The sequence below is a fragment of the Thalassophryne amazonica genome, chromosome 14 (assembly GCF_902500255.1).
Source record: "Thalassophryne amazonica chromosome 14, fThaAma1.1, whole genome shotgun sequence".
Taxonomy (NCBI): Eukaryota; Metazoa; Chordata; class Actinopteri; order Batrachoidiformes; family Batrachoididae; genus Thalassophryne; species Thalassophryne amazonica.
In genome coordinates this window covers 34,734,343-34,753,068 of record NC_047116.1, presented here as the reverse complement: position 1 = coordinate 34,753,068, position 18,726 = coordinate 34,734,343, and the positions used below count along the sequence as shown (strand labels likewise).

Sequence of the window (18,726 nt, the reverse complement as noted above, 5' to 3'; positions counted from 1 at the left end):
CGCGTGCTCTCCCTTCACTCACTGCCTCCGGGGTACGGATGCGGGAAAGAATCCAAGTCCTCTCTCGGTGTCCACGGAGCTCTGCGGCTACGGTCAACATCCGGATCAAAACAGCGATCGTAGCCTCTGGACCTGTTGCCAGATTTGGTGCAATTCCGCACAGCAGACAGGAGGGTGGCGGTGTGATTGGCAGTGAGAGCAATCGCGGTGATTTTTTTTTTTCTTTTTTTTTTTTTTTAGTCAAGAGAGGTGGCGGATCACGGATCCAGTATAAATAGCTGGCGGAGCCAACGTCAGAGGTTCCGGAGCGCGCGTCCGAGGTTCCGGAGCGTGCTCCGGCTTGCTCCCCCTCAAATTAAGCCCTGGAAAGTGCCATTTGGCATTAAAGCTTACAGAGGTTAAATGGTGACCAGATGATCAGTTCCCTGGTCTGTTCAGTTCCCTGTCAGACCGGATATCTTGTGGGAAGATCTTTAATTCCCAAGTTGCTCATGGTGTGGAGATGGACACCTTACATGGCAACATACTAACATCAGTGTGTGTGAAAGGGTGAATGTGATGCATCATTATAAAGTTTTTTGAAGCTGCAGTTCAGTTGATTTAAATATTTCTGTAAATGAGCTGTCAGAGAGGGCTAACACAGAGCAACTCATTATCTTGACAGACCTGAAATCATGGATTCAGGATAAATGTGATGTGTGTGTGTGTATATATATATATATATACAGTGAGGAAAATAAGTATTTGAACACCCTGTGATTTAGCACGTTCTCCCACTTAGAAATCATGGAGGGGTCTGAAATTTTCATCTTAGGTGCATGTCCACTGTGAGAGACATAATCTAAAAAAAAAAATAAATCCGGAAATCACAATGTATGCTTTTTCAAGACTTTATTTGTATGTTACTGCTGCAAATAAGTATTTGAACACCTGTGAAAATCAATGTTAATATTTGGTACAGTAGCCTTTGTTTGCAATTACAGAGGTTAAACGTTTCCTGTAGTTTTTCACCAGGTTTGCACACTGCAGCAGGGATTTTGGTTCACTCCTACACACAGATCTTCTCCAAATCTTTCAGGTTTGGTGTTTCAGCTCCCTCCAAAGATTTTCTATTGAGTTCAGGTCTGGAGACTGGCCAGGCCACTCCAGGACCTTGAAATGCTTCTTATGGAGCCCCTCTTTAGTTGCCCTGGCTGTGTGTTTGGGGTCATTATCATGCTGGAAGACCCAGCCATGACCCATCTTCAATGCTCTTACTGAGGGAAGGAGGTTGTTGGCCAATATCGCGCAATACATGACCCCATCCATCCTCCCTTCAATACGGTGCAGTCGTCCTGTCCCCTTTGCAGAAGAGCACCCCATCCAGATAGTCACTGGAGAACTTCAGATGGACCTGGACATGTGCTGGCTTGAGCAGGGGGACCTTGCTGCCCTGCAGGATTTTAAACCATGACAGCATCATGTGTTACTTACTGTGGTCCCAGCTCTCCTCAGGTCATTGACCAGGTCCTCCTGTGTAGTTCTGAGCTTTCTCAGAATCATCCTTACCACACAAAGTGAGATCTTGCATGGAATCCCAGACCGAGGGAGATTGACAGTCATCTTCTGTTTCTTCCACTTTCTAATAAATAATCATAACAGTTGTCTTCTACCAAGCTGCTTGCCTGTTGTCCTGTAGTCCATCCCAGCCTTGTGCAGGTCTACAGTTTTGTCCCTGGTGTCCTTAGACAGCTCTTTGGTCTTGGCTATGGTGGACAGGTTAGAGAGTGTGATTGACTGAGTGTGTGAACAGGTGTCTTTTATACAGGTAACAAGTTCAAACAGGTGCAATTAATACAGGTAAAGAGTGCAGAATAAAGAGGGCTTCTTAAAGAAAAATTAACAGGTTTGTGTGAGCCAGAATTCTTACTGGTTCGTAGGGGATCAAATACTTATTTGCAGCAGTAACACAAATAAATTATTTTTAAAAATCATACATTGTGATTTCCGGATATTTTTTTTAGATTATGTCTCTCACAGTGGACATGCACCTAAGATGAAAATTTCAGACCCCTCCATGATTTCTAAGTGGGAGAACTTGCAAAATTGCAGGGTGTTCAAATCCTTATTTTCCTCACTGTATATATATATATATATATATATATATATATATATATATATAAACATAATCTTTTCATTGCTTCTCCTTTTATGTCTTTTATTAACATTCAGTTCTTATGACATCATAAAGACCTGATTGGCCTCCAAGCTTGTGTCAGACATTAAATTCCTCCAGTGAATGGACACGCGTTCTTTATGCCCTTCTAATTTGCGGAGACGCCACTGTAGCAAGGCCCCTTTTGTTTTCTCACGGGAGTGCGCAAATTAGGCCGCGCGCTCGCGCATCCGCGGCCCCGACGAATTGGACACCACGTGACTGTTTTCGGCCAATTAGATGTTAAGTATCAGCGCGCGCTCCTGTTCTAAACGACAGAAAACCCGCTAGCACACTGCCAGCAGCCTGCGTTCACCTTCCTGACAAAGCGGCGCAAAATAACAATGTCCGACGAAAAGCCAAAGGTTAGTTCTTCCGCAGATCGACGCCTTTGTATTCGCGGCTTCCAGTCACGTTCATGGGACTAGGTCTAAGTTAACGTTAGCAAATTGTGCTAAGCTAACCCTGCTGCCAGGCTACATACGCCGCATTTGAGCGGGCAGAGAGAAAACAAAGGTTGGCTAGTTTGCGGATCTTTCGGGTCTCTGTGCGCATATTTGTGTCGGTGAAGCGCCCGTCAGTATTCAAACGCTATTCAAAATAAATACACTTAAGTTGCCAAGCTAAAATACGTTAAATATGCCGACGTCTGTACCGGCGATAACTAGTGAAATGAATGATTTGCGTTTCTTCTTTGCGCCATTGTGGCTGGCTGCGCCAGTCTGGGTTAGCATTAGCATGCTATGCTAACCACCGCAGCTGTTTCTCACGTCGAATGCTTCCAGGATTAAAAACCTGTCCTGGTGTTAAAACGCATTCTGCGACCCGTCACATTGTACGACTTGAGAGATTTCAAAGTTTATAAACGTTTTTAGTTCCAGTAAAATTTTAAAGCCCGTACTCAACAGACATGTGCAGCAGTTACTGAGCCAAAGTAATCCCCCTTTAAGTACCTTGTAAATGTACCCTTTTTTTTCCCTTCTTTTAAGTACAACACACCAGTAAGTTGTGACCCTGTGTGGGTTTTTTTGTTTGGTTTTGTGCCCTTCCAAAAAAAAATACAAACTAGATTGGCACTCAATCTTCTTAAGCCAATCAGTGAAGGAGGTGTTTAAAAATGGTAAGTACATAAAGTGGTATGTTATTACATTGTAGCTCCACTTTTACACTGGCTGTCCTTCCTGAGGCAACTCTACATTCAATGTATCTGGAATTTATTCACAGCACTTCACTTTTCCCACATTTTATGTTACAGCTTTTTCCAAAATGGATGAAATTTATGTTTTTCCTTCAATTCTACGCACAATACCCCATAATGACAATGGGGAAGTTTTTTAAAAGGATTTTTGCATATTTATTAAAAATAAAACGAGGAAATCACATGAAGCTCAAAATTAAGCTCGGATGCATCCTGTTTCCACTGATCATCCTTGAAATGTTTCTATAGCTTACTTAGTCCACCTGGGGTAAATTCAGTTGATTAGGCATGATATAAGGCACACACCTGTCTACATATGAAGTCCCACAGTTGACACTATGTCGGAGAACAAACCAAACATGAAGTCAAAGGAATTGTCTGTAAACTTGAGACTGATTGTCTCAAGGTGTAAATCTGGGTAAGGGTACAGAAACATTTCTGCTGCTTTGAAGGTCCCAATGAGCACAGTGACCTCTATTGTCCGTGAATGGAAGATGTTGGGTTCCACCAGAACTCTTCCTATGGCTGGCCACCAGTCTAAACTGAGCAATCAGGGTAGAAGGGCCTTAGTCAGGGAGGTGACCAAGAACCCAATGGCCACTCTGTCAGAGCGCCAGCATTCCTCTGTGGAGACAGAACCTTCCGGAAGGGCAACCATCTGCAGCAATCCACCAATCATGCCTGTATGGTAGAGTAGCCAGACGGAAGCCACTCTATAAGGTACATGGCAGCCCACCTGGAGTTTGCCAAAAGGCAGCTGAAGGACTCGGACCATGAGAAACAAATTCTGTGATTTGATGAGACAAAGATTGAACTCTTTGGTGTGAATGCCAGGCGTCATGTTTGGAGGAAACCAGGCACCAACCCTACAGTGAAGTATGCTGGTGACAGCATCCTACTGTGGGGAAGTTTATCAGTGGCAGGAACTAGGAGACTAGTCAGGATTGAGGGAAAGATGAATGCAGCAATGTACAGAGACATCATGGATAAAAACCTGCTGCAGAGTGCTTTTGACCTCAGACTGGTGCGACGGTTCATCTTTCAGCAGGACAATGGCTGTTAAGCACACAGCCAAGATATCAAAGGACTGGCTTTGGGGCAACTGTGAATGTCCTTGAGTGACCCGGCCAGAGTCCAGACTTGAATCCGATTGAACATCTCTGGAGAGATCTGAAAATTGGCTGTGCACCGACACTCTCCATCCGGTCTGGAGCTTGAGAGGTGTTGCAAAGAGGAATCGGCAGAACTGCCCAAAGATAGGTGCACCAAGCTTGTCGCATCATATTCAAGAATTGAGGCTGTAATTCCTGCCAAAGGTGCATCAACAATTGCGCAAAGTTTGTGAATACCTATGAACATGTGATTTCTTAGTTTTTGTTTTTAAGAAATTTGCAAAAGATAAAAAAATGTTGAGTAGAATTGAAGGGGGAAAAAAAAAATAATTTTCTCCCTTTTGACATAAGGGTGTAACATAAAATGTGGAAAACTGAAGCGCTGTGAAAACTTTACAGATGCACTGTACATGGAAAGGAGCCAGGGTTGGCTTGACCTGGAAATGTTCTGCTCTTAAAGCAAGCACCATGACTGCTTGGCTGCCATGCTGCAGATTTAATTTTTATTTACTTTTTTTTTTTTTTTTTTTAACAATGTACGCGCTACCCTATGTAGTTTCATTTTATTTTTTAATACAATGTTAAAAATTAAATAGAAAAACAGTTGCTGGATTTATTTTACCAAAAAATGGGAATCGAGTGTGATCACCTTGGTCCAGGTTTTTTTTTTTTTTTTTAATAAAAAAAAAAACTGCAGTCTTCAAATGGTGATAGATTGGTACAAAGCAATATGCATGAAATAAGTTGTTTAAGGTGAGGCAATTATTCTGCCTCATTTAACAGCTCATTATAGTCTACTGACCTCTACTGGTCACTTGATTTGTAGCACCTTATTATATTACATGCTGGAGGTGTCACAGTGAATTTCAGTGAAGATAATTTATAGCAGCATCACAATCACTATGGCCGCTGCTATTGATAAGGTACCATATGCAAACTACTAGGGCTGAAACTGTTAATCGAATAACTCAATTACAAAAATCTTTGAGGCAAATTCTTTGCCTTAAGGCTTCATTTAACTCTGTAGTACATACACCAGGCCTGTATGTGGTGCTGTAACGCTCCCACAAAAAAACAGAGACCACCACCATAGAGCATGCACATAACTAATGTAAGAGCTAATCAACGTAGCAGGCGGCACTACAATTTTACAAAGCCACACGCTGAGTAAAATAAAGCCTTTTAGGAGAAAGAGGGTCCGCGCTGATCTGAAATGGACTTATTGCACATTTAAAGTGAAGCAATATGTTTATTATTTGTTTTTATTTATTTAAAACATGGTTTGGTCCACTGGCTGCTCTCCACCTCCACAGATGAAGCGAAAGAATGTGCACTTTAAGTGACTTATGTTTAACTATTCAAAAAATGCCTTTATTCCGCTTTGATACAAGTTTTTAATCAGTGGGCTGCACAGTTGATTTATCAGTGCAGCTTTTGTAGAAATGCTGTGCAGCTATCGATTACTTTAGTAATTGAGTATTTTATCGATTAATCAAGTAATCAGATAAAGTGTGTGTGTGTATGTATGTATGTGTATGTATGTATATGTATGTGTATGTGTGTGTATGTATATGTATGTGTATGTATGTGTATGTGTATATATATATATATGTGTATATATATATATGTGTGTATATATATATATGTGTGTATATATATATATATGTGTGTGTATATATATATATATATATTACATCAATAGTCTAGAGCTCTCCCAAAGCAATGGCGCAATGTCACTGCGCCGCCACGCAGACTGTCAAATTTAGTGTATCCCTTTCTGTTTTCCTGGGTAACATTTTTCCAAGTTTTGGATCTTTACCGGTGGCAGGACCTCAGCACTCCCCTGACACCGGACCGTAAGCACAGGTGGTCGGTGTAATCCTCAGTCAGGCTGCATGTGAACATGAGCACAGCCTGTGGAAAAAAAAAAAAAAACTGGTCTCTGGAGTGCAGCTTTTCCACAAAAGCCACATTGATGAATCTGCTTTGCGCCCTGTCAATGAAAACTTGACTTAAAGTGCAAGTAGAACAGAGTGTAGCCAGCGGACCAAACCGTGCATGTTTTAAAAAATAGACAAATGCACTGCTTCGTTTTAAATGCGCAGTAAGCTATTTCAGATAAGCATGGACCCACTCTCTCTTAAAAGGCTTTATTTTACTCTGTATTTGGAAAGCTATAGCTTTTGGTCCTAAATTGATTAGCTCTTATGCGCAAGTGCTAGTCTTTTTTTCTGGGGACATTAAGGACCACACACAGGCCTGGCATATGTACTACAAAGTTAAACGGAGCTTTGAGGCACAGAATTTGATTCAAACATTTTTTGTAATCGAATTATTTGAGTTCCTCGACTAATCGCTTCAGCCCTACTCCACAGCTGTTTTTCCACAGGCTGCATCAACACTACAATGTCCATCTGTATTTCTATGATTGCACCAGTTTCTCATTGGATACCGTATGATCATGGTGGTTTATCAGTTACCCTGTGAGGAAATAAGGAATACAATACTACATTGATGCCTGCTTCAATTATTCACATAATTATATTTAATGTGTATTATATACAGGTGGTTTAAGTGCCATTTTTTGCAGTAACATTAAATGTTTGACTGCGAAGTGACAGTGTTTGTGTTGGACAAGTAGTAGGGGATTAGTGTGTGTATATGTATGTATGTATATGTGTATATATATACTAATCCCCTACTACTTGTCCAACACAAACACTGTCACTTCGCATATATATACACACACACACAGAGTAAGGTCTAAATCAGTTCATGGTATTGTCGAAGCACCATTGTGCAGCCTACAGATGTTCAGAGGGCTTAATGGCATCTCTGTCCCCATATTATTGATCTATCAATTCTGGAAGTGGTGAGCAGTTCTTCCACTCTTTTGTGCAGTAGCTTCAATCACTATTAAATGGTTCAAGCTGTACAGCATCTTGCTGTGTATCACAAATAGTGTTTGTATTTAAAGCAAAGAAAAGCAGATATCGTTGTGAAACATGCTGTGACACTGCTGGAGAGCTAGTAATCATTGAAAAGAGTAGCAGCTATCAGGTCTACCAATACATCACTTACAAAACAGACTGACATTTTCGTATTCAGTTGAATGGGGAAGTGTCCAAACTTTTGTATAATATTATATATATATATATGTGTGTGTGTGTGTGCGCACTTGAATCTCATCTGCCTATCCCCCACCCCCAAGCTCCTGACCTGCTCAGATGGGTGTAAATTCCTAAATTGGTAACAGGATTCATTGAAACACACACGTCTGCCAGTTTTAGATGTTTATTTAAATGACTTCACTTTCTACTGCTGATTTTTTTTGCAGGAAGGCGTGAAGACTGAGAATGAGCACATTAACCTCAAGGTGGCTGGTCAGGATGGCTCCGTTGTACAGTTCAAAATCAAAAGGCACACTCCGCTCAGCAAACTAATGAAAGCATACTGTGAAAGACAGGTGAGAGCTTTAGGCTGTGCCACAAGTTTGATGGTCATTAATTAAAGTCTCTGACTCTGTTGCTGCATTTGAAATCTATTTGTTGTGCAATTCTGTGTGTTCTGTTTCTTACAGGGATTGGCAATTCGTCAGATAAGGTTTAGGTTTGATGGCCAACCAATTAATGAAACGGACACACCTGCACAGGTTGGTCAAAATTGAAAATGCTATGCTGTATTGACAAAGGATATTGCGTAGTTCCACAAATTGCACAATAAATGGCAATTTGAAATGAGTAGGCGTGTCAAATTTAAGGGGATCCAGCCCCCCAGCTTCGAATTATGTGACATCTTGATACATTTGCAAAAGTACAGTTTTTCAAAGCATAACAGCTAGAAACTGGCAGCAGCAGCCATGGAATTCCTACACTTCTGTGTTGTCACAGAGACACACTGAGAGGCTGCTGCATACACATGCACAACTTGGGATGGGTACCAAAATTCTGTATTAAATGGGCCCAAATGTTAGACTAGACTGTAGTATCGGTAAGCTCTGTCCCGAAATGGTACTGTTTTCGTTACTTGCGCAATTAAGTCAGTAAATTTGGAGGTTGCGCTCTCCTTTGGAGCCTTGTGTACAGAGCTAGAGGCAGATTTTCTCATCACATGTACAGTCTTTCCCGATCTCTCTCTCTCTCTCTCTCTCTCTCTCTCTCTCTCTCTCTCTCTCTCTCTCTCTCTCTCTCTCTCTCTCTCTCTCTCTCTCTTTTATATTTATATATATATATATATATTTATATATTTATATATATATATCTTGGGCGTGCACACGCTTCTTGGAGAGGGAGAGAATGGCTCATCCATTTTCTTCTCAAACAAAAAAATGAGCTGTCATTTTTTTCTATTGTGTACGCACACACAACCAAAAATAGTGGAGAGAATTAAATTCTCAAAATTGTGAGGATTTAATTCTCTAGCAAGGATGTTTTTAATTTTTTTATTTATTTATTTATTTTTATATAATAGCTGGTGCCTTTGTGTGACAAACATGGCATCGCTGCCAGCTGCTGCCATTAGGGAACACTGTTATTGAGCCTACGAATGATAATGATAGTTAAATGCTTCTCATTTAATAGAGCCTTTCAAAACAGTCATCTTGCATCACATACAACTTATTGAAGAAAAAATAAAACGGACAAGTGTATTTTTTAGTAGACACATATTAGTATGTCAGTATTGACAGTCCTGATCAAAATTATTGGAATCCTTTTGGTGGTGTTTGAATAATAAACAGTTGAGAATTAAATGAAAATGAGCCAATTTTGTAAAATCAGAATTTTTAATAAAATGTTCGGAGTTATTGAACAACAACTCTTGCATAGTGAAATCAAAAGTACAGAAAAATTGCACACATGGCACTTCCTGTCATACATTGAATTCAAAAATATAAAGCAAACAGTATATTACTGTGTGTTTAAAACCAAATACAGTGATTAGTTCAAAACTGAGTGACTACCAAACTAGGAGACGAGCATGGGTGAAAGTTGGTGTTTGTTTGTTTGTTTGTTTTTTGTTTTGACATATCGGCCGCTATAAATGGCAGATACATTTTCAAAAATGCTGGATATTGGTGGCGATAATCAGCTAACTCCTACTTCTGAACAGCCTCTGCTTACATATGGCTACCCACAAAAACGCTTCTGTTTTTTACTTTCTGTACACTATTGAAACGCAGCTCTGTGCTCACCGCCACAGTTAATGTTCTGTATTTTACTGCTTTCAGAGCATAAGTCTAATAGATTAATTCCTATATCTGCAAGCTCATGTGTGTCTGAGCAAACAAAATAGTTCTAGTCAGACAATTCTGGGTTCACTGTTATCCACATAAACACAATGCTAACACATGTCACTACCAGTTGAGTTCAGAGTGACACAGTGCTGCATTGCGTTGATTCGGTTAAACTTTGAGTTTGAACTCTATCTACCACAATGATTGTTCTCATTTTACATGAGGTGTATGTGAACACATTAGCATTCTAGTTAATATTGCAGGAGGGCAAGTTCATGCTGAGATCTTCCATAGTCGTGGATGATACAATATGGAATCTCTCCTCTCATTGCTGTATTTCTTAATAGTTGCTTTTAAAACATTATGGCTATTTGAAGTGTTCTAAAGTTATTAATTTTTCTATACCCACTTACTCCAATTAAGGGTCACGGGGGCGCTGGAGCCTATCCCAGCAGTCAGTGTGCAAGAGGTGGGATACACCCTGGATAGGATACCAGTCCATCGCATAGAAAATCACATTCACTCACTCACACCTATGCTCAATTTAGAGTCACTAATTCACCTAACCCTCATATCTTTGGAAGTGGGAGGAAGCTGGAGCACCCAGGGGGAACCCACACCAACATGGGGAGAACCCACACAAACATGGGGAGAACATGCAAACTCAAATGACTGGCGAGGAGAGCAGTGATCCCAGGACCTTCTTGCTCTGAAGCAACAATGCTAATCACTAAGCTGCCATTTTAAAATTATTTTTAAACTAAATTTAAAAACTTGTTACCATTAAAGTGTATTGAGAATTTGAACATGCCTTCAAATACTTCAAGAGAAAATCTAAATTTGGAGCATTATAAATATTTTATGAAAGTATGCACATATGCTATGTAGGCCACCTTGTGGCACAGGTCTACATAGTGAGGTACAAGAACCCTGAACAATATGGTGAGTAAAGCTGGCAAAGCATTTAAGCCCATTAATGATAGCATTTTGAGTTCTTTTTAACTGCTCTGAATTAAAATGATAGAACTGTTAAAGATTTGTTTTTGTTCTAACAATGAAAGAGGGCCTTTTAGGGCTCATAGATGAAACCTAAATGAATTTTGGAGCGTTTTAAAGCTTTGAAATTCCATGATGATTTGCTTCACAGTGGCACCTATATGTGGACTTGCACCAAATTTGGCACAGTGAATTTAAGACTGGTCTTGTATATGCCTACTAGGGTTCTAGCCACAGTGGGTGGCTCCGCCCGGTACTGCAAATTTCCACCCTGCTCTCAGGTTCAAATTGGCTGTGCTGCCCAGCACAGAATTTCAGAACAAATCAGTCCAGGTTCAGGTCTTGTTCAAACAAGGCAAATAGGTGTGTTATTGTTTAAAAAGAAAAAGTAATGCAGTCCCACTCAAATTTTTTGACTGACTGCCTCACTGGATTAAAAGGTACTGTCATTTTTTTGAAGAAGAAGAGGGTAAATGCTATGTCCATTAAATATTGTTAACTTAGACTTTGACAGAAGCATGCAAAAAAGATCTTTGATCTTACAAATATTACATAAATATAATTTAATATTCTTGCATTCAATGCATGTAAAACCACCCAATATTAGTTAAAATAAGGCTTGCCAATAATGTTTTGGTGGCATAAAACCCTATATCTTTGAAGCTATAAGCCACGATCACATAATTTACCTGGCATTAAAATGGTCCTAGCACTAACCCTGATGTCTGCTAAACTCTGTACCCTGTTGGTAATTCAATTAATGATGGCACATTGTAAAACTGCACACAGTCAAACTTTGTCAGAAAATACAAGCATTGTACACATACAATTCCAGGCTTTGTCACTTTTTTAAAATAAGGAATCAAAGATTTTGACTTGTATGGTGGATCCAGAAAGTATTCACAGCGCTTCAATTTTTCCACATTTTGTTAGCCTTATTCCAATTTTTCCACATTTTGTTAGCCTTATTCCAAAATGGATGAAATTTTCCCCCCTCAAAATTCTATACACAATACCCCATAATGATGATGATTTTTTATTTTATTTTTGCAAATTTATAAAACATAAAAAATATAGGAAATCATGTGTACATAAGTAATCACAGCCTTTGCCATAAAGCTCAGAATTGAATTCAGGTGCATCCTGTTTCCACTGATCATCCTTGATGTTTCTACATCTTAATTGGAGTCCACTTGGGTTAAACACAGTTGATTATTATTATTATTTGGAAAGGCACAGACCTGTCTACGTATAAGGTCCCACAATTAACAGTGCATGTCACAGCACAAACCAAGCATGAAGTCAAACAACTTGTAGACCTCCGAGACAGGTTTGTCTCAAGATACAAATCTGGGGAAGGGTACAGAAACATTTCTGCTGCTTTGAAGTTCTCAGTGAGTACAGTGGCCTCAATCATGCACAAGTGGAAGAAGCTGGGCTCCACAAAGACTGTTCCTAGAGCTGGCCGCCTGTCTAAACTGAGCGATTGCAGGAGAAGGGCCTTAGTCAGGGAGATGACCAAGAACCTGATAGCCACTCTGAGCTCCAGTATTCCTCTGTGGAGAGAGGAACTGGGCTTCAGACTGGGGTGACTGTTCATCTTTTAGCAGGGCAATGACCTTAAGCACACAGCCAAGATATCAAAAGAGTGACTTCAGGACAACTTGGTGAATGTCCTTGAGTGGCCCAGCCAGAGCCCAGACCTGAATCCAATTGAACATCTCTAGAGAGATCTGAAAATGTCTGTGCACCGATGCTTCCCGTCCAACCTGATAGAGCTTGAGAGGTGCTGCAAAGAGGAATGGGCAGAACTGCCCAAAGATAGGTGCACCAAGTTTGTGGCATCATATTCAAAAAGGCTTGAGGCTGTAATTGCTGCCAAAGGTGCATCAACAAAGTATTGAGCACAGGGTGTGAATACTTGTATACATGTGACTTCTTAGTTTTTATTTTTAATAAATTGGCAAAAATTTCAAAAATCTTCATGTTGTCACTGTGGGGTGTTCTGAGTAGAATTTTGGGGTGGGGGTTTGGGGGGGTGATGAATTTACTCCATTTTGGAATAAGGCTGTAACATAAAATATGGAAAAAGTGAATTGCTGTGAATACTCTATGGCTGGTTGCACTGTATTTTCAAACTTTACTTTCAAAGTCTCTTCTCAGTGTCCCTGTTGTGGTTAAACTAAGAATACAGCTGGAGACCTGTGATGCATAACACTACCCCCCCCCCCCCCCCCCCCCAAAAAAAAACCAAAAAAACAAAACAATCGTCTGAGGATGGCATGACGTTAATGTGCTGTTAAATCCCCCTTGCGGCATGTTGGATTAGTGGTTTGCAGTGATGCCTCACAGCAAGATGGTTGTGGGATCGCTTCCTGGCCTTTCATTGTGGTGTTTGCATGTTCTCCCTGTCTGTGTGGGTTTTCTCTAGGCACTCCGGTTTCCTCTCACAAAAACATCCTTATTTAGGGTCTGTTCATTTCTCTGCCCTTGACCAAGGTAGCATCCCTACATCTGGGCTTGGTCCCCGGGTGCCAGACTGACTGCCTGCTGCTCCTAGTGCTTGGATTGTGTCTAACTAATTAGGATAGGTTAAATGTAGACAAATTTCATTTGTGTGTGAGATACAGTAGTGTTCAGAATAATAGTAGTGCTATGTGACTAAAAAGATTAATCCAGGTTTTGAGTATATTTCTTATTGTTACATGGTAAACAAGGTACCAGTAGATTCTCACAAATCCAACAAGACCAAGTATTCATGATATGCACACTCTTAAGGCTATGAAACTGAGCTATTAGTAAAAAAGTAGAAAAGGGGGTGTTCACAATAATAGTAACATCTGCTGTTGATGCTACAAACTCAAAACTATTATGTTCAAACTGCTTTTTTTTAATAGCAATCCTGTGAATCACTAAACTAGTATTTAGTTGTATAACCACAGCTTTTCATGATTTCTTCACATCTGCAAGACATTAATTTTGTTGGTTTGGAACCAAGATTTTGCTGGTTTACGAGTGTGTTTGGTGTCATTGTCTTGTTGAAACACCTATTTCAAGGGCATGTCCTCTTCAGCATAAGGCAACATGACCTCTTCAAGTATTTTGACATATCTAAACTGATCATGATACCTGGTATGTGATATATAGGCCCAACACCATAGTAGGAGAAACAGGCCCATATCATGATGCTTGCACCACCATGCTTCACTGTGAACTGTGGCTTGAATTCAGTTTGGGGTCGTCTCACAAACTGTCTGCAGCCCTTGGACCCAAAAAAAAACAATTTTACTCTCATCAGCCCACAAAATATTCCTCCATTTCTCTTTAGGCCAGTTGATGTGTTCTTTGGCAAATTGTAACGTCTTTTGCGCGTCTTTTATTTAACAGAGGGACTTTGCGGGGAATTCTTGCAAATAAATTAGCTTCACACAGGCGTCTTCTATCACAGCACTTACAGGTAACTCCAGACTGTCTTTGATCATCCTGGAGCTGATCAGTGGGTGAGCCTTTGCCATTCTTGTTATTCTTCTATCCATTTTGATGATTGTTTTCCATTTTCTTCCACGCGTCTCTGGTTTCTTGTCCATTTTAAAGCATTGGAGATCATTGTAGATGAACAGACTATAATTTTTTGCACCTGCGTATAAGTTTTCCCCTCTCCAATCAACTTTTCAATCAAATTACGCTGTTCTTCTGAACAGTGTCTTGAATGTCCCATTTTCCTCAGGCTTTCAAAGAGAAAAGCATGTTCAACAGGTGCTGGCTTCATCCTTAAATAGGGGACACCTGATTCACACCTGTTTGTTCCACAAAATTGACAAACTCAATGACTGAATACCACACTAATATTATTGTGAACACCCCCTTTTCTACTTTTTTTTTTTTTTTTTTTTTAACAGCCCAATTTCATAACCTTAAGAGTGTGCATATCATGAATGCTTGGTCTTGTTGGATTTGTGAAAATCTACTGGTACCTTGTTTCCCATGTAACAATAAGAAATATACTCAAAACCTGGGTTAATCTTTTTAATCACAGCGCTTCTGCACGCTACTGTGTGTGTGTGTGTGTGTGTGTGTGTATATATGTGTGTATATATAAAATTACAGCTTAATCAGATGGGACGAGGGTGTTTTGGGGGGCATACCTTCCACAACACCCCTTGATTAAAAGTCCATTGTTGAAGACCTTTTTTATACTTTTTTTTTGTGTTTTTTTTTGGACAACTAAAATGTTTAAATCCATATTGGGCTTAAGTCTTACTGTTGTTCTGGACTAAGTTATTTGATTAGCCATCTAAAAAACTAAGTTCATTTAAATTAACTTTTCTGCTGTGGGATGTGAAGCATTTTTTTTTAATGTCTAAACTCAGGCATTACTGGGTCTGTTTTGGGTTCTAGCTTTAAAATCAGGTCAAACCTCTTCTTCAGATTCTGGCTACAGGCCTGAAATTTTAATTATTAGATAGAACTTTATTGATCCCTTGGGAAGACTCCCTCTTGGATATTGAGGTTCCAGCAGCATTGTATAGCAGCACATAGGGTAAGAAGCACACACAATATCAAAAGTGAAGGTAAAACAAAGTTTGCAAATATTTATAAATGCCAGACATAATATTGAATGAAGTAAAAGCTATCCCCATGTGTTTTTATCCTGAAGTATTTAAGCCTGTTTGTTAGTCTTTTTTTGATGTGATGGCTGCGTTAGAAAAGAGCAGCAATGGTTAGTGAGTGAATTATAATCTTGTTCAGCAGGAAAACAGTCTGCTGTCTTCTCAGTTGTCTCCACCTTGTTTTACCTTAAACCCTAGGATGCAGTCACACAAGGGGTTTCTATAAAAAGGAAGACGAAAACATGTTATAATTTGGCCATGAAATTTTTTTTTGTTTTGTGCTTTAATCCCTGACAATGTTGGTGGCAGACTTGTATTAAAGGCATTTAAATCTGAGTGCCATTAAAATGTGTTGCATGCAGCCAACAGGATTTGCAACAGTCTGTAATGTTACGGTCTCCTGTAGCTTCCTTTGTCAAACTGACTTTCTATGTGTTCTACCTCACAACATCTGTAAACCTTCTCTCTGACCTTCCAGTGCCTATTTTAGGCAGCGAGCCGTCTAGCCATCATTTGGACCGTTGATTTTTGAAAACAACGGCCAAAAAATAGTGGACGGCTTGCTCAAAGTCATCTAAAATGTGTATAATGGCCTATTAACTTGTCATTCTAATTTTGGCTAATTCCATCCTTTTTGACAAAATATAGTAAATTATTGTGTGGAGTACACAACAAGCAACTGAATTCCGGTTTTGCGTTGCACCCATTAACGCGCGATGTGATTGGTCAGTTGACATCACCTTTTGAAGGCAGCCTCTGATTGGTCTGTAATTCGATCCTGTGGGGTTTTTTTTTTAGTGGCAGCAGCAGCTGTTCAAATTTACTTTATAGATTATACTAGCTTGAGTATAAATACTCTGATCTCTTTTGGTAGTTACATATGTGGTTCCTTTAAATATTTGATCATTGTTTGATCCCTTTTTTTTTATGACATTCACTTTCATACTGGAACATACCATTCAACGAGGCGAAGAGGAGTTGAATGGTATGTTCCAGAAAGAATGTAAAAACATTCATTATTGTTATATAACGACTACAGTAGATCCTTGTCATTTGATATTTTATTAATTTACAAACAATAGAAAAGGGACTTACATTGTGGTGTTCCACTGGTGCTTAACAGTCCAACACGAACTTTAAATAGGAGTCCAAATTGCGACGATGTAGTCCGTCATGCTGTGCACTGACTTTGTGGGTTTGTGTGAACACTACAGTCGTACCGTTTAATTGTAAATGTCTCGTGTGTTCCAGTTGGAGATGGAGGACGAAGACACAATTGACGTTTTTCAACAACAGACGGGAGGGGAGTGTTCTTAAATGGAGTGGACATCTCACAGACTCTACACATGGAAGAGCATCCACTCTTTCTTTGCCCCATGTTGAATTTTTTTTTTCTTCTTCCCCCTTTGATCCTGTCCTTTTTTAGTCTGCTTGACTAATAGTGTTCACAACAAATAAGAAGGTAGGCTTGTTTGATTGGGGCTGAACTCTCTTTGAGACACAAAATCTGTCTCCCTTGTTTGTCCATCTCAAATCGGTTACAGTTGACAGGTTAGAAAATGATCTGTTTGGGTGGAGGGTTAACCATTTCATGCCCAAATGTTTTTGTAGATCCAAATCTGGAAATTTGTGAGAGCCCAATCATTTTTAAGTTGTTGTACTTGACAGCATTCACTTCTGTGTGACATGGATGTTTTTATGTATCCTTTTTTTTTTTTCTTTTTTTTTTTTTTTTAAGGAACACCTTTCAAAATTTATCTGTATTCATGCTCATTCTTATCTTTGCCAATTTGCTCCAGATGCAGAGAAAGATGAATATGGATGCTTTGCCTCAATGCTGTCATCCTCACTGCAGATTAACAGAACTGAAAATAAAATGTTTGTGGACCAAAATTGCTAAATAAAGTTCTTTATAAAATGATTTGGTTAATGAGATTTGGATGCAATTCCACTGGAACTGTTTGCTACTCAGCCATATTGTTGATCTAATTTTATTTTTCCCAAACTAGTTCAAGACCCAAGAATTTTTAAAAGTCTGCAGTAACCAGTTTATTGAATGTGGTTGTCTTAAATGGAAACATTAATAGATTTTGGTTGTTGCGTTATTACTGGTAAATATCTGCCTTTAATTTCAAACCAAAAGCTTTGTTTGGATAAGATGATGTTTCACAAACCTTTGATTTGTGAACTTGTACTGGTCATGTATTCAATAAAAGATTTCATACACATCTACTGGAAAGAAATAAGAGTAGTCTTCAGTCTGTGTGGATGAACATAAAATTGCATTCACCCTATTGACATTTCAAATCCCACAAAACCTTGCAGAGGTCGCCGCGCTGCGAGATCTCGGTAACATTGATAACCGCATTGAGATGCTCTGATCGGGCCGCAGCATTAACATCACAACATAACTTTTATATTGTGCCTAAAACTCTCATGAATATATTCTGTGGGTTTATAGATATTATTGCGTTTATGTAAATGTGCAAGAATTACAGGCTGTCTGTTTTTCAGTGGGAGTTACTGTTAGCCGCGCTCGCTTCCTGATCATGTCGTTTTAGGGGAAAGTGAAGTTTGCTCTTTAATGTCTTGATTATTGTTCTTTACAACAGTTTGTCCTCTTTGTTCCAGACATATATGTCTGAAATTCTGTTTGCGTTTATTAAATTCCACGCATATTAAACGTAACAGACACGGATTATCATTTTAGTAAGTTTTCAGGGTATCATGCAGCAGTCTTTTAACGTGACGAAAAGCATAAAATTACATTTTTGTAGTATAATCATTTACAATCGTGGATTCTCTGTTTGACTGCAGCGACACTCTGGTGCAAGGGATTATGGGATACGTCAATAGGGCGAATAACAAATGCCAAGGTACAAGACTGTCAGGAGTAATGTCAGTTTAGTATTTAACAATTTTACAGGGCAGCAACTCTCATCAATCTCAAACAACCTTGGGTTTGGACCAGTACTCTGGGTGATCCCTCTGGTCAAAATCCATGGTGACTGACATTACATTCAAAGAGGAAGCAGGCCTTTGGAAGTGACCATGACTTAAAAGGTACAGCCCCTGAGTGTTCCTATATTGTGGAAGACCTAATGGGGATGAGGTTTACATCTAAATCCTAGATGTGAGAATCATACTCATTGTACTTAACTGACAATTAATTTGAAAATGGTAAAATTCTAACAATTGTTAAATTACTCATTTTGGAGCTACAGTGTGTAGGCTTTAGTGTGCTCTAGTGATGAGGTTGTGCTCTGCATTATGCTGTCACTAGTTAATTTTGCTGTTTTGGCAGCCTTGCATTCTCTTCTGAGAAACAATAAGCATGAGCTTTATTTAATTTCTCAAAGATGAGGGTTCGCAAACTTGTTAGC

The 18,726-nt window shown here is 39.5% G+C and overlaps 1 protein-coding gene across 2 annotated transcripts; it reads left to right on the top strand.

Moving 5' to 3' along the window:
* Positions 1 to 2,410: 2,410 nt before the first annotated feature.
* Positions 2,411 to 17,582, top strand: sumo3b (small ubiquitin like modifier 3b). Of its 2 annotated transcripts, XM_034186494.1 has the most exons (4): positions 2,412 to 2,559; positions 7,842 to 7,970; positions 8,085 to 8,156; positions 16,595 to 17,582. In XM_034186494.1, the coding sequence occupies exons 1-4, from the start codon at positions 2,539 to 2,541 to the stop codon at positions 16,658 to 16,660; spliced, it is 288 nt and encodes a 95-aa protein (XP_034042385.1). In that variant the 5' UTR covers positions 2,412 to 2,538; the 3' UTR covers positions 16,661 to 17,582. The 2 variants fall into 2 exon arrangements, with proteins under 2 accessions (XP_034042386.1, XP_034042385.1); XM_034186495.1 differs by lacking the exon at positions 8,085 to 8,156 and having other exon boundaries at positions 2,411 to 2,559.
* Positions 17,583 to 18,726: the final 1,144 nt, after the last annotated feature.

What these genes read in the sequence shown, in the direction of transcription:
- sumo3b (XM_034186494.1), top strand. Translation starts at nt 2,539, where the DNA reads ATGTCCGACGAAAAGCCAAAG. An exon ending in AAGCATACTGTGAAAGACAG is followed by an intron (nt 7,971 to 8,084) that starts GTGAGAGCTTTA and finishes TGTTTCTTACAG; the next exon opens with GGATTGGCAATTCGTCAGAT. An exon ending in AAACGGACACACCTGCACAG is followed by an intron (nt 8,157 to 16,594) that starts GTTGGTCAAAAT and finishes CGTGTGTTCCAG; the next exon opens with TTGGAGATGGAGGACGAAGA.